The following is an 18,872-nucleotide window of genomic DNA, read 5'->3' as shown; positions in this document are numbered from 1 at the left end:
CCCATCAGGAGAGGATCAGACCAGAAGCCTCCCTGGTTCAGGAATCCAGGAAACTCAGAGGCCAGGGCCCCTACAGTGCCAATCGTTCAGCTGCCTGGGACATGGTATTGTTGGGGCACCTGGAGAACCTTCCCTGGGGATGCCAGTTATGGGGGGGAAGGTGGGAACCTAGCTTGTTCCCAAGCCGACATCAACTCACCTCCATTCTCTTGGAGGGCAGCTCAGTCACACCTGGTGCCAGCTCTGCCCCCTACCCAGCCACACCCCTTGGGGCCTTACCTGCTGCCCCACCTCCCACGGCAGGGCTTAGAGTCTAGAAGGCCAGAGAGGGCAGCAACGCAGTGTCTTCCTTATCAGCTCACTGATACTCCCACCATCCTATGGGCGAGTTGGGGAAAGGTGGTCATATCCCATTCCACAGAGAGGTCATGATGGGCTTGTCCCAAGGCCACACTGACCAGTTGGAAGCCCAGCATCCTGACTCCCAGCCTAGCCTTCTGCCGCTGCAAGGAGCCCTGTGGGCTGTGCCTGGGGCTACCTCCGTACCTCTGCCTGTGGTTGCCACTGCGCCTCCTGGCATCCAGTCACATTTCTACCATGAAGCTCTACCTCCTCCCAGAGCTCTCCTCCCCTCACCACCCTCTGATCTCAGACAGTTTAATGACTGTCCCTTGTCACAAGACTGTGAAATTCTTGAAGGCAGGCAGGGGTGGGTTTTCCTCTTCCCTCTGTCCTTTACAGGACTTAGAACCCAGTGGGGGCTCAGGAAATGCCTGCACAGCACACCGAAGACCTGGAGCTCAGGGGAGTGGTGTCCCCTCTAGCCTCGGCCCTGGCCCTCCCCCACAGCAACCCTAGATTGTTCAGCATGAAGAGCCACAGGGGAGCAGGAACCATCCTGAAGTCCCCACCTGTGCCCTGCCACCCACAGAAGCCCTGGAGGGGCTATTCCTACTCTGCCTCGCCTTCCTTCCTTCTCCCTCTGATTCCAACAGCCCACTCCCATTCAGGATTTGGAAGAATAAAGGCACAGTTTTATTCCAGCCCCCACCCCAACCCGACTGGCAGCTCCTAGCCTGCTGCCTTTGCCCAGACATGGCAGAGGGGCACAGGCAGCTTGGAGATGGTGCTGATTTTCCCTTTGGCAGTAGGAAACAGGGGGAGGGGAGAGGCTTGCCCCCCACTCCTCCGTCCCCCTACCCTCCCACCCCCATGAGGGGAGAGGGCAGGGATACAAGTCCCAACAAGAGGCAGAAGCAGAACACGACTTCCTCAGCTTGTGGGGTCACAGCATCGAGCCCAGGGGCTGTCTGTAAAGCCAATTGTCCCTGCACCCACCTGGCCTGGTCCCCATTTGAGAGTTGCAGCCCTTGGTTCCTGCCCACCAATGCTTTCTAGACTCTTGAGATGAACATTTGCAAGGGTGGGGGAGGTGGGGGGGCAACATATAAGCTCCCCCTCAACTGCAGAGTCTGTTCCTCTTCTTCCTGGGGCTCCTGCCTCCCCCCTCCTTCCCACTCCCACCCATCTATTTGCCTTTGTGTCTCCTCTTTCCTGTTCTGTCCCTTCTCTTCCCCCCTCCTCTTCCCTCAGCTCCCACCTCCTCCAGCTCCCCTCTCCCCCTCTCTCTCCTGCCCCTCCTCCTCTCCCGCGGTGGGGCTGCTTTCTCCCTGACTCAGCAAGGTGCTTTATAAGGTGCTGAGGGGGCTCAGCCAAATCCAAACCACATTGTCTGTGCAGACGCTCACCAGGAGCAGGCTGCAAACCAGGGAGAAGGACCTGAGTGGCTCCCCTCTCCCTCTCCCCTCCCCTTCATGACTCCCTCCCTCTGACACGGTGGCTGCTTGGGGACCTCCTGGCTGGCTTCAGTGCCAGTCACCCACTGGGCATCTGCCTTCTTGACCTTGGCATGGGCATCAAAGATTGTTGGGCTCACTGGCCAAGAATGTCATTGAAACTGCAGCGTTCAGGCTGGGGGGCGGTGAGGGGGAAGAGGGAGGCCCTGAGCACTTTTCAAAAGGGCCCCTCCAAGGCAGGTTTCATCAGAGCTGCTGCGGATGCCCCAGAAAGCCCCCTGCCCCCAACCCCAGGCTAGCTCCCCTTTCCCAGATCATCTTCTCCTTCAGGAAAACAAGAAAGAAAGAAAGGAGAGGGGAAAACTCACAGCAAAGTCTGTCCCACTGCAGTGAGGTAATTGAAAACAAACTTCTCCCCCCCACCCCTCCCACCCCAGTTCTCCAAGTTCAGAAAAAGGAAGAGCTGCCCTGGGAACCCAGCGCCGGTCATGACCATACTGCCTGCTCTGACCTGCAGGCTGGAGGGGCTGGCAGGGCATCCACCTTTCTCTGGGGGCACCAGGGCAGGAGTGGGGGGCGCGGGCTCGGATGCTGTTCCAGAGAGAGGAATCGCCGTCCAGGTCTGGCCCACCATTGCCTCTATGCCTTTGAAACAACAAATAAACAACAACAAAAGCAACTAATTACCAAATGATTTTATTGCTGGTCTGGTTCTAGGGCTCTCAAGCCAGGGAGATCAAATAACTGTCCCCCAAGAAAAGTCATGAAGTGGAGATTTCTGCAGGACCCCAGATGAGAGCTGCTTTCTCTGCACTCTTCCTAGGAGACCCCTACAGAGGGAGGGAGACCCTCCAGGGAGGGTCTAGGGTTACAGGTCCCCTGGGTATCCAAACCCTGCAAGTCCCAACCCAGGCCTGAGGGACAGAAGGAGGGAGAGCACTCCACAGCCAAGTCACCCCTGCCCCACCACCGGAAAAACCAACAACCCCAAACCCCACAGGCAGGAGGAAGCCAAGTGTCTTTATGGGGAAGCGCTTCACCAATGGGGTCCGTCCATCGCCTTGCATGGAACGCTCTCGCTGAGTCACCCACGAAGCCCTGGTGTCGAAACTGGTCCCGGTGCCTCCTGCTGATTAATGAACTACGAACCCCCACCCGTGGGCACTCTCCTGGCCACTGGGAGAGTGAAGAACCTGGCGGAGTCGAGGGAAAAGCCCTCGCCCAGCGCCCTCTTCTTGCCTCCCAGCCGGGCAGTGGTCCTGGGGTGCCCTCTCCCACCCCCGCAGGGGGCATTGTGAACTGGTTAGTCACCTGCCCCGCCGGGCGCCGCGCTCAGCGTTTGGAAATGGGACAGGCGGCGGGACAATAGCGAGGGGGGCGGTCAGCCCAGACAAAGGGCAGCAGGAAAAACACCATCACTTGCTTGGAGGCCAGCTCGCTGGCATTTGGGAGCATGTGTCATTGCGTTTGCTGGGTGTGTGGGGAGGGGGGCGGTAAGGTTGGAGATGAGAAGGCAGAGGTGGGACGCCGGGACCCACCCCGACGGGCAGCAGCGCCCCCGGCAGACACCGAGGGTGCGAGGAGCCCGCGGCTCCTGCCGAGTCCCCGAGGGTGCAGACGGACCGATGCCCTTCCCGCCCCCTCCCCAGCAGGCCCAGGGTGGTACCCCGCAGCCTCGCCTCACCTCACCCCCCCTCGGTGTTGTGGGAGGGAGAGGAGCCCCAGAAGCCCTCCCTTCCCTCCTCCCCCTCCTCCCCCCACCCCAGGGAGGGCCGCTACAATTTGTGGTTACAGCTTTACACGTCAGAAAAAAAAAAAAGTTTGCAGAATGTCCCACACTGAAAAAAAAAATCCGAAACCGAGCGAAAAAAACCTGCGAGTGGGCCTGGCGGATGGGATTATTAAAGCTCCGCGGAGCCGCGGCTCGCCCTCCCACTCCGCCAGCCTCCGGAGAGGAGCCTCGCCCGGCGGCCGCCCCCAGCCCCATGGACCTCCGAGCAGGTAGGAGCCAGGCGTCCGAGGCCGCGGCCCCCGCCTCCGCCCGGAGCCTCCAGATCCGGTTCATCCCTCCCTCGGGAGCCCGAGCCGGAGCCAGGACCTGCCCCGCCAGCAGGGCTCGGCCGGGAGGCGAGGCTGGGCGCCCGAGGGCGGCGGGACGCGGCGCTCCCGGCGTCGGCTCGCGGGCGGGAGGCGGCCGGGCGCGGCGGGGAGTCCCGGCCACTCGCCGACCTGGGGAGCGGCCACCTGGAGCCCCGGCGAGCGGGCTCCCGCCAATCCCGACGGACAGACCCCGCGCAAAAGTCGGGGAGAGCGAGTCCGAGGTGGGAGCGGGGCTGCGGGGGGAGACGCGGCTCGCGGGGGGTGGGGGCCGGGGAGGAAGGGGGGGCGGGGAGCCGGCCGGGCCGGCGGAGGCGAGGGGAGGCCGACACCTCGGGCCGCGCGCTCTCCCTCCCCGGCCCGGCGGGAGGAGCGGGCGGGAAGGCGGCGGGCGGGCGGGAGGGGAGCAGAGGGAGAGCAGACCGGGCCGGGCCGGCCGGGCCGCGGGCCGGAGCCCACCATGCTGCCCGCGGCCCCGGAGCCGGCGGCAGGTAGGGCGGGCGGCGGGGAGCCCTCCGCACAGCCCCTCGGCCTGGGAGTGATTAGCGCGGGGGCGCGCAGCCCGGCCGGACCGGGCAGGAAAAAGTCCGTCACCGCCGGGGAGCGGCGGCTGCGGCCGCTCGGCGCTGGCGGCCGCGGGAGGGCGGGCGGGCCGGGCGGGGAGCTGACGCGCGGGAAGGGGCAGCGGCCCGCCGAGCCCGGAGCCGCGGACCCGCCCCCGCCCCCGCCGAGGGGAAGGGAGCGACCGGGCGGGAGCGCGGCGGGGGCGGGGCCGGGGGCACCGGGGCCACACAGGGGGAAGGCGCCGCCGCCACCGCCGCCGCGGGGGAAGGCCGGGAGCGGGGTCACTGCCGCGGGGGGAGGGCGGCGCGGCCGCCGCACAGCTCCCGGGCCGAGCCCCCGAGGGAGCCCCCGCTCTCCGCTCTCCCCGCCTTCCGTGTCAGCACGGCCACACTGCTCTCCAGAAGTGCTCCGAAGAGAGCCCCAACCCCGGGGACCCCGGCCCAGGCTTCTCCTGCGCCCCGGCCTCCCTCACAGGGCAGGAGGGGTCGGCCCGGAGCAGAGGGGAGCTGGCGGTCCCCCACGGTGGGAGCCGTCCGAGCCCCGCAGAGAGGCTGTGGGTGGGGGCCCTGGACACACTCCTGTCAGGCGCTCTCTAACCCGGACCCAGACGGACATCTCTGTGCTTTCAATGTCCCCACAGACCCCTCCTGTGCTCCCAAGCACACACTGCCCCTTCCGTGGGACACAGGGGCTCATTCCCCTGACTGACCAGACCTGCTCCTACCATTGGCTCAGACACACTCCCTGCCCTGGAGCCAAGCACTCAACCAGGTGGGAAAGGGCACCAGACAGTGATGGCAGCAACTGTCACCCAGCAGCGCCAGAAGGCCCTTGTCCCCCCTCTCCCCCCTCACAGAGCCCGGCACTCCTGCCCCAGTCACACTTCTCACCACCCTGCCACACCAGCTAGTCTACTAGTGACACTTCACATTCCTCCCCGCAGTCCCACCTGCTTGTTCACACCCAGGCTCCAGCCGGATCCCTCAGAGCCCCTCCCAGGCCCTTTGGATAACAACACCCTTTGAAATTCACCCACACGCTTACCCCCACTATTTCCTAACTTCTCCCCTTGCCTGGCTTTCAGCTGGCGGCCCAGCTCCCCTGGCCTCAGCTCTGTCTGAGCACACCCAGGGTCCTTTTGCAGCATAATCCAGAACCTTCTCACTCCATCGAAAGTCCAGCTCGCGTGTCCACATTGACTTCACTAGGCAAGGCAGCTGGCCTGCCTGGCTGCTGCTTTCCCAGGCCTCAGTTTCTTGTCATTAGATGGAAGAGAAGGGCAGGGAGGGGGCTGTTGACAAGGACAGAGGCCAGCGGAGACAGAGCCCCAGGTGGTTTTGATGAGGAACTTTAGCATGCATAGTCAGTGCCCTCACTAAAGCCCCAACACCTGATGGGTTGGGGGGCAAAGTGAGGTCTCCTAACTTCTGGGGGCCCATGTGTACCCACTCACTAAGTCACCTCCCAGTGGCCTGGGGGACAGGAGCCAAGGAGAGGACAGGAGGGGAGGCCAGGCAGCCCAGAGGACAAGGAAAGTCTGGGTGTTTCTGAGGGCCTTTCCCTGGGAAGGCAGGTTGTGAAGCTCCCCCAAGGGCCCTTTTTCACAGTCTCAGTGCCTGGATCTCAAACCACAGTGGACACACCGCCCCCTAAACTCCTTCATTCCAACTCCCCTCAATAGGCCCCTCCAAAGTCACCAGAATGTTGTCCTGGTCTGGCCTGAGGGCAGAGCTTTTCCTTCTGGTTCCCACATTTAGCTTAACACTCTGGAGCTTTGCGATGCCTCCCTGGCTCCTATGCTTTCAGCTGATAGCTCTTAGCCACTAATTCCAGGAGCAGAGTCTCCCAGCTGACTTGTCCTACCCACCCCAACCATCCTGGCACATTGGTACTGCTGAGCCCCACACCCTCACTGAATGAGGTCAGCCTGGGGGATACAGGCTAGGGACTGAGGGGCAGGTGGCCGAAGACACGCATACACAGGTGTGCCTGCTTGTGCAGCCGTGTCCGGGTGGCCATGCACTTGCATGGGCTGAGTCCACGTGCCTGCGCGCGCACGCCTGTGAGTGTTTATGAGGGGGGCCTTGGTTCCCAGGGCCCAGGGATCTGGATGGAATTAGGGGCTGGCCCAGGAGGGGGCCAGGATTGGGGGTGAGGGGGCTGCAGCAGGAAACGTGAGCTGCACTCATTAGCTCCTCACGTGCTCAGCCGGATTTATAAACACTGGGGAAGACGGGATGTAAACAATCAGTGGGCAGCAGCCAGAGGCAGAGCTGGGGCGGGAGCTGGGCGGGGGGCCAGGACTGGGAGAGGGGGCCCAGGACACAGTCCTTAGTGGCCAGGTCCACCTGCACACCACGAACTTGGAGAGGAAGATCAATAAGGGCTCCAGGATGCCCACTTCGCTCCCCCTCCCAGGGACACAGGCAAACTGCAACTACTTACAACTAACCCACAGGTGTGCTCTGCCCACACACTTTCAGTTTTGGTGCCTGAGATATGGGAACATTTTGCCCAGAATGGAGCTGTCATGACAGAGAGTAAAGACCTGTCCTGTCCCCTTTCTCCTCTCCTAGCCTCTTTTCCCTCTGGATTTCTGAGATTACTTCCCTCTTTCTGGTTCTCTCCATGGGTCAGTCAGTTGGATCCTTCTGCTCTTTCCCCTGCCCCCCCCCCCCCACACACACACAGTGACAGTTACCTCAGAACTGAAATATTCCTGGAAACACCGGCCTTGTCTGGTTAATTTCATGAGCCGTTTTTCTGCCCAGATGACTTAGCTCTTGTTTATCCAAAGGCTTCTTCCCCTCTCTCCCTGCTGTCCCTGTGTAGGGAGACAGTACTCCCCAGGGATGTCCCACAGGGCCCAGAAGGGGAGGGGGAAAACAAGACCCATATCTGGGTGCCTGACTGTCCCCCACCAATGGAGTAAGCAGAGCCCCGTCCCAGAACTCCTATCTAACAGGGCTGCCCAAAGCAGGGTTGGGTAAAGAGGCCAGCCCAGCTCCCAGTTCCTGCCTCAGTCAGGACCCTCTGCATTGCTACTGCCAGCGAGACCAGGCTCAATCTGAAAGCTACCTCAAGGCTGGAAGGGCCACTGATCACCTCAGCAGGTGTCTGACCTCCAAAACTAACCCTACCTTGTACCAGTGGGGTCTTAGGAGTAACTCAGTCAGATATCCAGGCTAAGAGCAGCCCCAGGCTCTGTGCAGAGAAGGGCCTGGAGTTGTCCTGGGATGTGAAGAATGGGCACTAGGAAGGAGCAGGAGCTCAGTCAGCAGGAGCTCTAATGGGAAGAAAGAATAAGGGAAGGAGCGTTGGGGGATGCACAGGCTGCAGAGGAAAGGGGGAGGAAAGGGAAGCCTGTCTCCTCAGGGAGCACTTACATGCCTTACCCTGCTCTCTGTCCTAAAACATGTGTGTGTAAAACACTCAGACCAGGAGCCCTTCACCCAAGAGGGCAGGGTCCCTGAGACTAGCAGCACCCCTGTTCCCACGCTCCATCAGTAAAGCCAGCCAGTCCAGCATCTGAAAGACTCCAGGCTGACCAGTTGGGGACACTGCAGAAGTCCCCACCTGACCCCTACACTCTGTAAGAGGCCTTTTATACTACCCTCTCTAAAACCCCGACCCAGCATTATGACTGACTGTAAACAACCTAGTCTTAACTCCAGACCTATCCTAAGTCTAAGTACAGTCACATAGTTAAACCCATATCCAGCTTATTTCTGTTAAAAAACATGTCATTGCATAAGTTAACCAAGCTCAAAATCCAAACTAGGCTTACTCTTAGTGACATGCCATGCATCACCCTATCTGAAATCTGAATCAACACACTCACTAACCTTAGTCCCAGCCAACCCTCTGCCTGCTCAGACCTAACCACATCTCCCAGCTGGACTCAAACCTCAACCACACTCACTCAGCCAAATCCCAATAAATTAACCTGAAACCTTAAAAGTAATCCAGTCCTTAAAGCTAACCTAGCTCAATGCCAATTATAGCCTTACCCTATCCTAACCTTAAATTGCCTTTACCCAGTCCCAATGCCCACTGAATCCTGGCCAAGTGCTCTTGATCTTGGACCTCACCTAAAAGCTGGGAAAATCATGTTTCCCAACCGCCTATGTCTGTTCTCACAGCATTGACCCCTGGCCTCTGGCATCCCGGTAGGCCCAAACTCTCCAGCACCATCAGCTGACAAGCCCAATTCATTGAATACATCATTCTCTCTCCCTCTTCCCCTTCCTCTCCCTCCCCCCCACTCTGCCACTGCAGGCTGACTGAAAGCCTCATCTAGGTCAAACTTTTCCCCATCTAAAACCCTAGCTAAGAATGGGGCAAACTTCCACACTACAGCCAATCCCTGAGAGATAATGTTAAATCTCCTTTAATCTAACCCCATTCTATACTCCCACACAAGGATCATATCCTGCAATGTCCCCACCGCCGCCCACATGAGCCAGCCCTGTGTTCTTCAGCCTGACCCCTGTGGTCTGACCCTACACCTTGCCTTGGATAGCTTGACTGGGACTTATTAAGTTCATCCAGGGGGAGGGGAGGAGGCAGCCTTTCTCTTGCACCCCTCCCAGGGCTGACTGCTCTCGGCTGGCAGCCCTGACATGTGCTGTTTCCCACCCCTTGGCTCCCCGCAAGCTGCAGTGGGACTAGGAGGTTGGGAAAGGAGGGTGAGGTACACCTGGAACTCAGGAACACTGATTGGCGCCCCTAGGCCTGGGCCTCATACACACATCTACATGGTGGCACAAATACAGTGACCCACAGATAAACTCTCCAGTATCTACTGATATAACATGTATAACATGCATGCCTATACACACACACGCGTGCCATTTCCAGGGCCGGGAATGCTCCCCTCCTACCCCCTACCCCCCCCCCCCCCCCCGCCTCCCATCTGGTGTCCTAGCCTCATCCCTTCCCTCCCAGCCTAAGGTGGGGACAGACACCTGAGGGGCTGCCAGCTGCCTCCTCCTCCAGGCCAGGCCCACCCTCATGCTTCTTGCCCATCCTGTCCACAGGGGACTCGTGGGGGATGCTAGCTTGCCTGTGCACCGTGCTCTGGCACCTTCCTGCAGTGCCAGCCCTCAATCGCACAGGGGACCCAGGGCCTGGTCCCTCCATCCAGAAAACCTATGACCTCACCCGCTACCTGGAACACCAGCTCCGCAGCTTGGCCGGGACCTACGTGAGTATCTAGGGCAGGTCAGGGGTCTGGGAATTGGGTGAAGAATGAGGAGTTGGGGGAAGAGGCAGAATGGCAGAGGGGTCCTGGTGAATGTGGGGTGATGAAGAGGGGACCTTTGGCTCCAAGCAGTCTCCATGTCTGGCCTACCTCTTGCCCTTCCCTCTAGGGTGCCCCTTTCTCCCCATCCCTGGCCCCAGGACTAGGCATGTGGGCAGGCCTCGCACCCGCCTTGGCCCATTGCCCCACTGGCTGACTGCCCAGCCGCCCGCCTCCCCCTGGGGGCCGGGGAAGTCTCCTCTGTTTACACCGTGTTGTGGTGTCTCTTGCAGGGGTGGGGCTGGGTGGGGATGGAGGGGCCCCACCTCCCATGCCTGTGTTCCAGCTCGCCTCTGCCCCAGACCTGGGGCCCTGCTGCTCTGGACCCATGGGCCTTCCTTCTCTCTGCCTCTCCCATCCTAGCTGGGCCTCCTACGGGGGACTTGTGGGAAGGGGGCTGCAGGGAACCCAGGCCAGTAGTGGCAGGGGGCTCAGGGTGTGGATTGAAGTTCTGCCATAAGAATTTGGGGGCAGTCCAGAGGTGTTCAGAGAGCCCAGGAGAGGAGGAAGGAGGGTCAGAGTTAGTGGGGACCACCGGGAACTGGCCCCCTCTTCCCGTGTTCCTCTTCTACATCCCAGACCCTACTCTGGAGCCAGGGAAAGAAAAGGGGGGAGGGTGGCGGGGGAGCTGGCTCCAGCCCCAGGATACACCGAGGAAATTAGTTTGTCTCTGTGCTTGTCAGCGTGTGAGCCTCCCCCTGGGCCCTTGCCTATCCCAGGCCTCGCCCCTCTCTGCTCCCCTTTTCTCCCAGCTGACTGTCCCCCTCAGCCCTTTCCCTGGGCCCCAGGCTCTCCCCCGGGGCTAGCAGGTCTGTCTTTCTCCCTAGACTGACTTCCATGCCCTTCCTCCAGCCCACTCCTGAGACTGCCTCAGTTTCTTCCTTCTGCCGTCCTGCTCCTATGGGCCAAGCCCTTCCTTGGGGGTTAGTGTGTACCTCTGGCCTCAGCCCTTCAGCTGGTGGGGTTGAGCATGTCAAGAGGCAAATGGAGCTCCGATGCCCACAGGCCCCTCTACCTTTGAACCCCCTTTTCCTGTCCAGAAAACCTTTGCTTGACTCTGCTACCCCCTCTAGTTCCCGACCCTTTTTCTCTCGTGGCTTTCCCTGCCAAATTTTTCGAAGGAGTGGTCTACACCCTCTGCCTCCACTTCCTCTCCACCCACTCACTCTTTAACCCCCTGCAATCTGGCTTCCAGGCCACTGAAAGGATCCTCTCCAAGGTTGTCAGGCACCTCCTCCTTGCCAAACCCTACAGTATTTTCTAAGGCTCACTCTCGCTCTGTTTTGCAGCCACACTGTTGAGCACTGCTGCCTTCTTGAACTCTTCTTGGCTCTGCACTCTCCTGATCCACCTTCTGCCTCTGCAGCCTGGCCTCCTGGGTTCCCAGGGCTCCTCTTCCTCTTCCGCCCGCCTCCCGGTGGGCAGGTGGGCCCTCTCCGAGGCTTGCACGCACAGCCAGTTGGCGAGTCCTCCCTGAGTACTGCTGCTCAGCTTTTCTCATTCTACACCTCGCTCTAGGAGAACTCAGTACCCTCATTGTTTCAGCTGTGAGCTCCATGCAAACGACATCCATGGAGAAACTTAGGGCTGGCCTGTGAACAGAGACCTAGCATGGAGATGGGGCCTGTGTCAGGGGACACAGGAAATAGCAGCTTTGGGGACAGGTATCTCCTGGTGGCGGTGAGCCAGCTGCTTTGCCCTCCTCCTTCCCCATCGCCCTCTCCTTTCCACAGCTGAACTACCTGGGCCCCCCTTTCAACGAGCCTGATTTCAACCCACCTCGGCTGGGGGCAGAGACTCTGCCCAGGGCCACTGTCAACTTGGAAGTTTGGCGAAGCCTCAATGACAAACTGCGGCTGACCCAGAACTACGAGGCCTATAGCCACCTTCTGTGCCACTTGCGTGGCCTCAACCGCCAGGCTGCTGCAGCTGAGCTGCGCCGCAGCCTGGCCCACTTCTGCACCAGCCTCCAGGGCCTGCTGGGCAGCATTGCGGGTGTCATGGCAGCTCTGGGCTACCCGCTGCCCCAGCCTCTGCCTGGGACTGAGCCCACCTGGGCCCCTGGCCCTGCCCACAGTGACTTCCTCCAGAAGATGGATGACTTCTGGCTGCTGAAGGAGCTGCAGACCTGGCTGTGGCGCTCAGCCAAGGACTTCAACCGGCTCAAGAAGAAGATGCAGCCTCCAGCAGCTGCGGTCACTCTGCACCTGGAGGCCCATGGCTTCTGATCTTTGACCTTTACCACCCTCCCCCTTCCAACCCTGCTTCCACTCTGGGAAGGAGAAACCTGTATGCCAACACTTGGTGAGCCAGGAGACAGAAGCTATGAGCCTCTGGCCCTTCCCGGACTTGGAGGAGGGCATGATGCAATAAGACCCATCTCCTCCCTACTTCCCAAAGTTCTGCAGGTCTGGGGAAGAGGTGCAATAGGCCCCACCCCATTTCTACAGGAAGTAATGCTCAAGGGAGCCAAAGTGGTTCGGGTTGGTGTACAGGCTCTCGTAGCCTCCTGCTTCTTACCCACCACTTGCCAGTGCCCAAACAGCCCCTCAGGTGGCACTTCCCATAAGCATCCCTGGAAGTCAGGGAGGGGCCACCACAGCATGTGCCTTTCTCCGGTGAAGCCCTCGGCTGTCCCGTTCTCCTTAGAGGGGTGTTGCTCCCCTACCCCCAGTTAACATCATACGTTCAATTCAGGAAACAAACACAGTGGCAAGTCCAGACAGGAAGAGATGGGATGAAAATGGTAGAGGTGAGGTCTTCATGGGAGGTAATACTGAAAGCAGAGGGGCAGGGACAGACCAGACCCAGGGGTCACCAAGGCAATTGTGGCACAGGGTGGCAACCAAAGGACCTTGTCTCGAATTTTCTGGCCAGCATCATGGTGCCTCCTCTCCACCCCCTTTCCCAGGGTATCTGTGGGTTGCCTAGCCTGGGGAGGGCAGCCATAGCCACAGCCACAGGATTTCCTGAAAGTTTACATTGCAGTAGCATTTCGGGGTGTGTGGGGCAGCTCCCCCAGGCCCTGCACCCCAGCCCCAACCACTCATGACTCTGTTTGTTGTATTAATATTTATTTATTTGGAGATGTTATTTATTAGATTATATTTATTGCAAAATTTCTATTCTTGTATTAACAAATAAAATGCTTGCCCCAGAAGCGTCTCTTCGCTTGGCCCTGCCCCTCTTCCTAGCTCTCATTACTGGTTCTCCTGGCCCTGCCCCTCCCCTGGCTGCCATGCCTGCTGGGAGAGCCTAAAAGCCCAAAGGTGAGCTCTGGAGATGCAAAGAGCTTGGGAAAGAGGCTCTGTGCATTCTGTCAGGAAAGATGTGTACACAGCAGACTTCACTGTCCCCATCAACGCCATACTCCTTTAGTTCTCCCAAATGCATTCTCCGTCGCTCATCTTCCTGCTCCCAGCCTTTGCTCAGTCACCTTGCCTCTCTGGATTACTTTAATGGTCTCATAGGTCTGCCTCTCTGCAAAGCAGCTTATCTGTTCCTCCAGTGCTCTCTCCAAGTGGTCAGCGCACACATTCAGTCCTCAGTTTCCCCAGAACCCCCACCTGTGGCTGCCTTTGGGCCCCTCCCCAGCAGTGACCCTCACCTTCTCAATGCCCTTCATCTGCTGGGAGTGCGAGAGACTACAGCCAAGTCATGATTTTCCGCTGTGACTACTCTTTTCTCTCCAATGTAAGACAGATTAGTGGGAAAGAGAAAAACGCATTGGACTACAAGTGAATAGGAGAGATGCTGTTCAAGGGGTGGCCTAAGCTCAAATTTCAACTTCATAACCTATGAGCTGAGTGATCTTGGACAAAGGATTTAAAGCTCTCTACCAGTTTCCCCATCTGTAAAATGGGGATATTAAATACCCTTATTACATTGTTGGGAAGGATAAGAGAAAATAAAGGTAAGATGCGGGGCTGCAGCGGCATATCACTTGTGGCATATGGTGCATCATGACACTGGGGAAGAGCCACTGGGTAAATTAATGGGCTTACTGCTCCCAGGTAACACAAGGGCCCTGGAGAAAGTGCCCTAAGTGAAGGAAGTAACAAGTGATGGTGCTGTCAATCAGTTGACAAATATTTTAAAGACATTACCTGCCTATCACTGTGCTAACTGGTGTAGGAAATATAAAAGAAGTCCAAATGTAACTTGGCTCGTGCCCCTATGGAGCCTGCAATCAATCTCTTTGGGAAGAGATCAGCTTATCTGAAACGATAAGGAACAAAAGCATACACATGTGATACACACTGGGCGGTCCCCACAAGTGCATGAGCCACTGGAAAAGGGAGAGGCCAGAATGTAGGTGCAGGAGCTATTGGATTTGCTTGTGGGTGGGGCAAGCCAGGCTCTGCTGAATGTCCCTGAGTCACCTGGCCCAAGTTGGAGGGAACATGCCCACCCTGAGGGGTCCAGGCTCTTTAGGTAGAGAAATCTGCCCAGGCATGGCCCTGCCTCCTGCCTAACAAGACGGAAAGAAGAGGGCATCTGAGCTGTCTCCATGCAGAGCCAAATGAGTAGCAGCCTGTTATATGTAAGGTACCAAGCAAACAGCTATACAAAATACAGGGAGAAGGCAGAGATGTCCCACACTATTGTACTGTGAGCTTTTGGGGGGCAGATTCTGAGTCTTCCCCATCTGTCTATCTCAGCACCCAGCTCAGGCTCCAGCCCAAAGACGGTGTTCAATTAGTGTGCTGAACAAAAGTCTGGAAAAAGGACTAGGATCCCCCTTCCCCCAAATGCTAGAATCCAAGGTAGAATTTAATGAAGTGCAGAAAGGCCCAGGAAAAATACTATGGACATCAAGGAAGGAGTGATTGCCCCCAGTGGGTGAGGGCTCTGCTAGTCTGAGAGCCCTAGAAGGGAGGCAAGGGTCTAAGATCACTGCTGTATTTCCAGTGCCTTGCACACAGTAAGTGCTTTTGCATAAATACAGAAGGTGGGATTTGACACCATTCTTGGAGGATGGGCAGGGCAAAGGATAGTTAAGTGTGTCTGTCTCCTCTTTAAGCAGGTAGCATCTTGAGGGCAGGCTCAGTGATTTATTCATTTTTGCACCCCTACAGCATTTTTGCACAATGCCAGGCACCAATTAAAGTCCATAATTTGATTTAAACTGATTTAAAGTGTATCCAGACAATAGTGTACTAAAAGTTAAGAGAAGAGCATTTGAAGGAGGCAGCTGATCAACAGTGTTGGATGCCCCAGCAGAATTGACGGAATACGGGAAAATACACTGGCTTTGGTAAATCAGGAAGCTGGTGACCTTTGCAAGAGCAGTTAAGAGGCAGCTACCAAATTGCGAGATTAAAGACAGAGATGATGAGAAGAAAGTAGACGGGGAAATATATTCCCTCAGGGGTTGGGTGGCCAAAGGAATATCTAGAAAGGGTAGCAGGAGCACAAAGTGTTTGTTTGGTTGGTTTGCTGTTGTTTTTAAACAGAAGAGAGCTAAACGTGTCATTTGTTTCGTGAGGGGTGGCAGCTGGAGAAGAATAGAGAGACTTGGGATGGAATCAGGGACAAACACAGGAGAGTCAAAAGGGCTGCTGGGCAGCCACCTGGAACCAGGTGACATCAGCAAATACAACTCTGCTGTCACCAACCCATTTGTCATGGACTGTGACAGTCCCTAGCAAGTCAGAGATGCCCAGAGGTGGGGGCAGAGTGGAGAAAGGGCATTCCCCAAGGCTGAGAACTAGCAAGGCAGGACTGGCAGCGAGTCGAGGGACAGGAGATCTGGAGAGTTAGAAATAGTACTGTTGAGTGGCTGCGAGCCTGGCAGAGCACAGTGCAGGCAGGCAGGTAGCAAAGGGAGAGGGTGGATGAGTGCTGGAGTTCACTCCAGCTAAGGAAGCAGAGGGTACACCCTAGAGCAGCGCAGGGGAGGCAGACGCAGAGGAGAGCCCAGTCATAGAGCGCATTGAATAGTTTGAGTTCTTGAACTCTCTCCCAAATAGCTCCCTACTGATGGTGTTGGTGGTGTGAACCCCTCCTTTGGGTTTTGGTACTGTGGACTAACGGGCAGGTAGCTCCTGGTAAATGATAGGTTATCAGGCTTTTCTCTGAGTGAGTTTGTCATTGCTTCTCCATCCATGGCTATTTCAGGAGAGGTGATGAGTTTTTATTGGTTATCTTAGGTTTCACCTCTTAAGTATGGTCTTACAGTCAGGGGCCCAGGTATCTAAAGGCCAATCTAAGAACTTGGAATACCTGAGGCCCTGCAGTGTCATGGAGGAAGGATGTTATCTCTAGAAGTTCTTTTGTTCCCAGGAAGGCTAGGGAGACTGGGAGGGAGGGAGAGAAGGCCCTGCTCTCTATCATCTCCAGATACCACAGAATGGATTAGAAATCTCATCTTCCTCTTGGGTGCCTGGAAACACACCTGTGTTTAAGAGGATGTGCACAGCCCTGGCCGGTTTTCTCAGTGGTTAGGGTGTCAGCCTGTGAACCTAAGGGTTGCAGGTTCGATCCCCCAGCCCTGGGGCCCATGTGGGAGGCCACCAATCAATGTCTAACTTTCACATAGTTGATTCTCCCTCTTGCCCCTTCCCTTTTACTCTCTTTAAAAATCAATGGAAATAATATCCTTGGGTAAGGATAGAAAAAAAGAGTCTGTGTGCTATGTGTAAGCTAGAGAACTGTCATTTGCGGGAGACAACTTCCAGGGGCATAGGAGTGGGTGCATAAGAGGCTCTGGTGCAGGATGGCAAAAGGGTAGTTACACCCTGCCAGTTGCCCACTTTTGCAAAGACTGACCCAACATCCAAGACCCCCTCAGTAAGTTAGGAGACTCATTTAAGCACTCATCTTACACGCACACACACACTCACCCACTTGCCACAGCCACCCCCAATGGGGACAGACCAAGGGAGGCCCTTGTTCCCCTCAACCTAGAGGGCAGTGGCCAGTGATCCAGGCCTGGCTGAGTGCACTGATGGGTGGCTTCCTCTCAGCTCCTCCTTCTCTGGAGCCACAACTGTCCCTGCCTTTGTCACTTCAATTCTTGAGCTCCCTGACTCAGCCTGGTTCCCCCAATTTCCCAGCAGTGGACAAAGCCCTTGTCAGCGGGGTGGGGGTGGGGGCAGTAAGAGAATAACTGTGAGCTTTAGAATCAGAAATCCAGCCTTTTCCTCACCTCAACCTTCAGGGTCCCTCAGCCTCCCTAGTTCAGAGGTCTGCTCTAGGCCCCTCCCCAATTTGCCCTGATCTCTAAGCCTTGGCTGATGAGGTGGAAACTAACTAGGACCTTCCTCCCAGCTGGACAAAGTCTGACACCTGGTGGCCAAGGTGAGGAATGGCCAGAGGGCCCCTTTTCAAATCTCCCCAGAATTTCACAAGGCAAGAAGGCCAAGGTGAAAAGGGAGGTGATGGGAGGAAGTTTGGAGTGGGTGGTTGGGACAGGGCAAAAGAGTCATCCAGTGGCCGAAAAACCCAGACCCAGGGAAACCTTTGCCTTCTACCAGGCACCCACCCCTTAAGCCCACTAGGCCAGAGAACCTGGAAGAGCTTGAGGTAGGGTGTCTGGGAGGGTCGTGAGGGACTAGGGGGAGCTGCCTGAAAGAATTTGGGCCCACAGGGTGGGGAATGGGGCCCAGGGTATGTGAGTATGTGGGGGCTGGGGGTATGAGTCTGGCTGCCCAGAATCTGCAGCTCAGGGTGGGTGGCAGGGCCTCAGGGCCTGAGGAAGGGGTGTGCTGGGGAGAGGGAAGGAGAGAAGGCAACGCCCTACAGCCCATTGGGCCCCAGGCAGCTGCTTCCCTCCCTCCACCTGCCCCCACCTCCCTAGCTCTAGCTGACTCTCCTCACAAGCTCCATCATGAGCTGGGGGAAGGGAAGGACTCTTAAGGTGCATGTGCAGTGCTGAGGCCCCCTACCCTGCCACATTGTCTGAGCTAAGCCAGGCTTAATCCCCCTTCCCCTTGGAGCAGTCAGTGGTGGGCCTCAGTCAGCCCTCAGGAAGGTTCTGAGCTCCTGTTCCAGTTCTTTTCTCTCCTTTTCTTTTGAGTTCCCTCAAGATTTTGGTCCTATGAAGCAAGGGCCTTGAGTATTCCCAGGCCAAGGTGCAAAGGTCACTCCTGCTAGTCCCATCACCAGACTTTGGGGGTCAGGGCTGACACAGGAACCTAGGACTTGGTCTCAGGAAATTCCCTGAAGCCTGAACTGTGACAGACCCCAGGACAGCAGCTTTGGGGACAGGCCAGGAGGATGCCTGAGTAGGGCAGGGGTTCGAGGAAGGAAGGTGATAGGGGGCAGATAAAGTTGGGGAAGTAAAGAAGAAAAAGATCCACCCAAGGGACAGACAGGCCAAGGTCCAGTCTAGTTGCCAGTACACCTTAGGGAGCCAGATGCCAAGTAAAGGAAGGGTGCCAATGGACAGGGATGGTTCTACACCCCTGGGTGCCAACTACTTTGAACCTTGGGGGCTCGATCCCATTGCTGTCTGACTAGGAGAGGAGGGCAATGCTGCCAATGGGGAGTTCCTGCACCTCCAGGCCAGAAAGCAGGTCTTAGGATGCCTGCACTAGAGCTGACTGACCTGATTCTCTTGCTTGGTACTGGGTCAAGCTAAAGGCCAAGGGAGACATCTTCCAGGCTGGGTGGAAGAGGCTAGCAGAGCTGGGGGCAGCTGGGAGGGACGATCCAGACAGTGTCCACAGAGCAGGTCAGGGTGCCAGAGGGGAGAGGGAATAGGCTCCATGGCAGTAGGAGCTGCTGTGGCCGCCCAGTGGCACACCCCATTTCACGCTCCCTGGGCGGTGGCTGGGCCTCACGGCTATCAGCTTTCAGGGGTGGGAGGGACCAGGAATGAGGAGGGATCTGCCCCACCCATGGCTCCCTATTTCCTCAGGGCTTTGTGGGCTCAGGAGTTGGGTGCCACACACCTCTGGCAATGTCCCCTGGGGAGGGGGTGGTCAGTCCCACAGAGCCTAGACACCATCATCCCTGTGTAGAGTGCTCAGTGCCTGACTGGGCCCCACACCTAAATGCTTCGCAGGCCTGGTGGAGAGGGCGTCCCTGATTTCCTCCCAACACAGCAGGGCCCCTGTCTCCCTCAGTGTGGGCCCCACTTAGTTCACAAGGCAGATGGGGGATTAGAT

The 18,872-nt window shown here is 57.5% G+C and overlaps 1 protein-coding gene, 1 long non-coding RNA gene and 1 pseudogene across 2 annotated transcripts in view; 2 read left to right on the top strand and 1 right to left on the bottom strand.

The window, feature by feature from the left end:
- Positions 1–18,872, bottom strand: part of LOC148092114 (uncharacterized) — a 42,329-nt gene that overhangs the window by 4,857 nt on the left and 18,600 nt on the right. Inside the window, exons 3-4 of the long non-coding RNA XR_015715300.1 lie at positions 2,308–2,441; positions 280–378 (exon numbers count right to left, since the gene is read on the bottom strand). This is a non-coding gene — a long non-coding RNA (uncharacterized LOC148092114). The remainder of the gene's footprint in view (positions 1–279; positions 379–2,307; positions 2,442–18,872) is intronic.
- Positions 3,746–12,924, top strand: CLCF1 (cardiotrophin like cytokine factor 1). The gene is made up of 3 exons (XM_016213452.2): positions 3,746–3,797; positions 9,497–9,663; positions 11,493–12,924. The coding sequence occupies exons 1-3, from the start codon at positions 3,782–3,784 to the stop codon at positions 11,985–11,987; spliced, it is 678 nt and encodes a 225-aa protein (XP_016068938.2). The 5' UTR covers positions 3,746–3,781; the 3' UTR covers positions 11,988–12,924.
- On the top strand, positions 9,735–11,499 carry LOC148092115 (uncharacterized; annotated as a pseudogene).

This window comes from Miniopterus natalensis, chromosome 11 (genome assembly GCF_054644295.1).
Source record: "Miniopterus natalensis isolate mMinNat1 chromosome 11, mMinNat1.hap1, whole genome shotgun sequence".
NCBI classification, from domain to species: Eukaryota; Metazoa; Chordata; class Mammalia; order Chiroptera; family Miniopteridae; genus Miniopterus; species Miniopterus natalensis.
This window is presented reverse-complemented; position numbering and strand designations above follow the sequence as displayed.